The sequence below is a fragment of the Tetranychus urticae genome, chromosome 3, assembly GCF_039701765.1.
Source record: "Tetranychus urticae isolate SD_2017Ah chromosome 3, NJAU_TeUrti_SD_1.0, whole genome shotgun sequence".
Taxonomy (NCBI): Eukaryota; Metazoa; Arthropoda; class Arachnida; order Trombidiformes; family Tetranychidae; genus Tetranychus; species Tetranychus urticae.
This window is the reverse complement of record NC_142960.1, coordinates 10,566,298-10,569,262: the sequence shown is the minus strand read 5'-3', so window position 1 is coordinate 10,569,262 and position 2,965 is coordinate 10,566,298. Positions and strand designations below refer to the sequence as shown.

At 36.5% G+C, this 2,965-nt stretch overlaps 1 protein-coding gene across 1 annotated transcript; it reads right to left on the bottom strand.

Annotated features, from left to right (window-relative positions):
- Window positions 1-506: 506 nt before the first annotated feature.
- On the bottom strand, window positions 507-1,496 carry LOC149093339 (uncharacterized). Its single transcript, XM_089269326.1, has one exon. It carries the CDS (start codon window positions 1,494-1,496, stop codon window positions 507-509), a length of 990 nt encoding a protein of 329 aa, XP_089125452.1.
- Between the last annotated feature and the right edge of the window lie 1,469 nt (window positions 1,497-2,965).

Sequence of the window (2,965 nt, the reverse complement as noted above, 5' to 3'; positions counted from 1 at the left end):
AACGCCCCATTGTCGAAACGTTACCACAACCCGTGCCTAGATAGAAAAAAGTATGGCAAAAACGAATATCGTATCGAAAATTTGCGCATGCGCACCAGTCAAAAGTTATAGCCATAAATAATGAAATTTCTTGTACAGTGTTTTACATTGAATTAACATGTAAAAAACTATAAAATCATATTGGACTTGGTGATTAGGTTAGTGTAAGGATTTGTAAGCCCTAACCTAACCTAACCTAACCTAACCTAACCTAACCTAACCTAACCTAACCTAACCTAACCTAACCTAACCTAACGCGAATGGTAAAACGTTTGCAAATCATCAAGTTGGCTAGTGTTTGAATGCCTTCCGAGGCTGAAAATGTTTGAACCTCTCTCTAAGCAGACTAAGTAAGTAACGACGCGAAAGTAACAGAACTAATTTAAATAATTCGAATGCAGATTTTATCGTAAATATTCTGATTTTATTGTTATGAAAATTTTTGAGTATGAAAAAGTAATATTTTATTATGAGCTGTCAGTTCCAGAGCAGCTTTCTTCAGGCTTTTGTGGAAGTCCTGGATAAACATGTTTGATATTCATTATCAATGCTTTGAAAGGATCAGCTTTCAACAATCGATAATGTCGCCGCCACAAAAACTCGCATAGATGAAGATCCAAATTTTCTTTCACACCGCCTCTCGACAAACGTTTTCTAAGAGATCTCCAGCTCGATTCCACGTTTTGCGTATAGGCGCCAGTGTTTGGGTCAACAAAATTCTGACTATGGTTGACCGTTTTGTGGATATATCCATGTTCAGAAAGATTTGAGTAGCCTTTCCATAGATCTGTATGAATCTCGGTTCCGGTTGCAACATGTTTTTGTATGAGCGGCAATAACGTTTCTTGGCTTCTGCAATTGTCAGGACAAATTTCCAATCGGTAGGCTTTTCTTCCATTACGTTCGATCATGCCAATGATCCAATGACCTTCGACCATTCGTCCTCTATTGTACTTGCGCTTTCCGATTTTGCATTCGTCGATCTCTACAACAACGCCGTCTCCACCAATTTTTCCTTCTGCTGTGTAGATAGAGTCGAGAGTGGCCATGCAAACTTCACGGCAATATGTGAATAAATCACTAACAGTTTCAGATGAAACAATGGTATCTTTGATACTGCACTCGTTTATTGTTTGCTGGAACGAAAATCCCGAGGAAAAGCAATATGTCATTATTAGCCTTTGTCGAATATCGGTATGCAACCGTTCAAACCACGTATTGGTGGCTGCAGCGTTGTAATGGTCAAATGGGTGACCTTTGCGGCTTCCACGACACCTAAAATTTCCGAACAAAGGGCCAGGTGAGATCACATTTTCTTTTTGGTGTTTTGCGCACCAAGCTTTTTTCGGAACCAGTCCACGATTATGAGCCCAATTTCGAGCAGCTTGCTCATTTGGAATTTCGCTCATGAGTCGAAACAGATTATAAGGTTTATCGGTCGATCGAGCACTTGCCATTTTTATTTTGGAAAATTTGAAGGAACAAAAGAATGAAATGACTTCAACAAGTTGAACTAGAGAAATGAATGTAACTTTCAATATGACGTAAGTATGAAGAGAGTGTACAAATAAAAGCTAATTTGGATGATATGCACATGCGCTAGTTTCATACAATTTTGATTATTACGCTTTTTTATGCTAATGGCAATCAAAATTATTATTAGCTTATTTTCGCTAATTTCTTATGCGCACGAGTAATTTAGATTTGTCGGATCAATACTAACTTTAGTCTGCTTAAAGAGAGGTTCAAACATTTTCAGCATCGGGAGGCATTCGAACATTAGCTAACTTGATTTGCAAACGTTTTACCATTTGCGTTGCTTAGGTTAGGTTAGGTTAGGTTAGGTTAGGTTAGGTTAGGTTAGGTTAGGTTAGGTTAGGTTAGGTTAGGTTAGGTTAGGTTAGGTTAGGTTAGGTTAGGTTAGGTTAGGTTAGGTTAGGTTAGGTTACCATTTGCGTTGCTTAGGTTAGGTTAGGTTAGGTTAGGTTAGGTTAGGTTAGGTTAGGTTAGGTTAGGTTAGGTTAGGTTAGGTTAGGTTAGGTTAGGTTAGGTTAGGTTAGGTTAGGTTAGGTTAGGTTAGGTTCTCGCTTACAAATCATCAAACTAATCTAAGCACTACGTTTTATATGATTATACAGTTTTTTACATGTTAATTCAATGCAAAACACTGTACAAGAAATTTCGTGATTTATGGTAATAACTTTTGACTGGTGCGCATGCGCAAATTTTCGATACGATATTCGTTTTTTTCATACTTTTTTCTATTTGGGCACGTGTTGTGGTGTTTTTTTGACAATGGGGCGTTTTCGGAAGTATATCCCAAATATTTTTCATCAATAGAGACTCTGTTACTCGCATGAATTTTTTTACTAATAGACAGTTAATAAATTCAATTGCTCTAAGAACATTTGTTATTAATAATTTTCAGCAATTTACGCACCTTGAATCGAGCAGAACATATCGTTCGTGTATTCAATATAAGTTTCGTATAATATCCATGTACGCTTAGAACCTTCAAGTAAACACATGGAAAAATAAGTGATATTCACTTTGTTAATTTAAGTAGCGCTTACTTTAACATAATAACGAGATGCCCAATAGTTACCAATGACGAGGAAAAAATGGATTAAAATTCCTCCAAACGTGATGATCTTAGAAATGAAATCTGGAAAAAGATTGAAAATCAATGAAAATAACAACAAAAGGTCACCTGCAACTGCAATCAGTCCATCGAGAAAGAGAAGTAAATAATTTATTTGACGATTAGACTGATCCATTGCATTCAAAACCTCAATAACTCGTCCATTGATCTGCTTCAGTTTAACTTGACTTAAAAAAGGTTTATTTAGACAATATTTGATTTGGTCAATAGCGCTTTCCATTCCTAAAGTAGCCAAATAAGCTAAAGTCCAAAGATATATTCCAA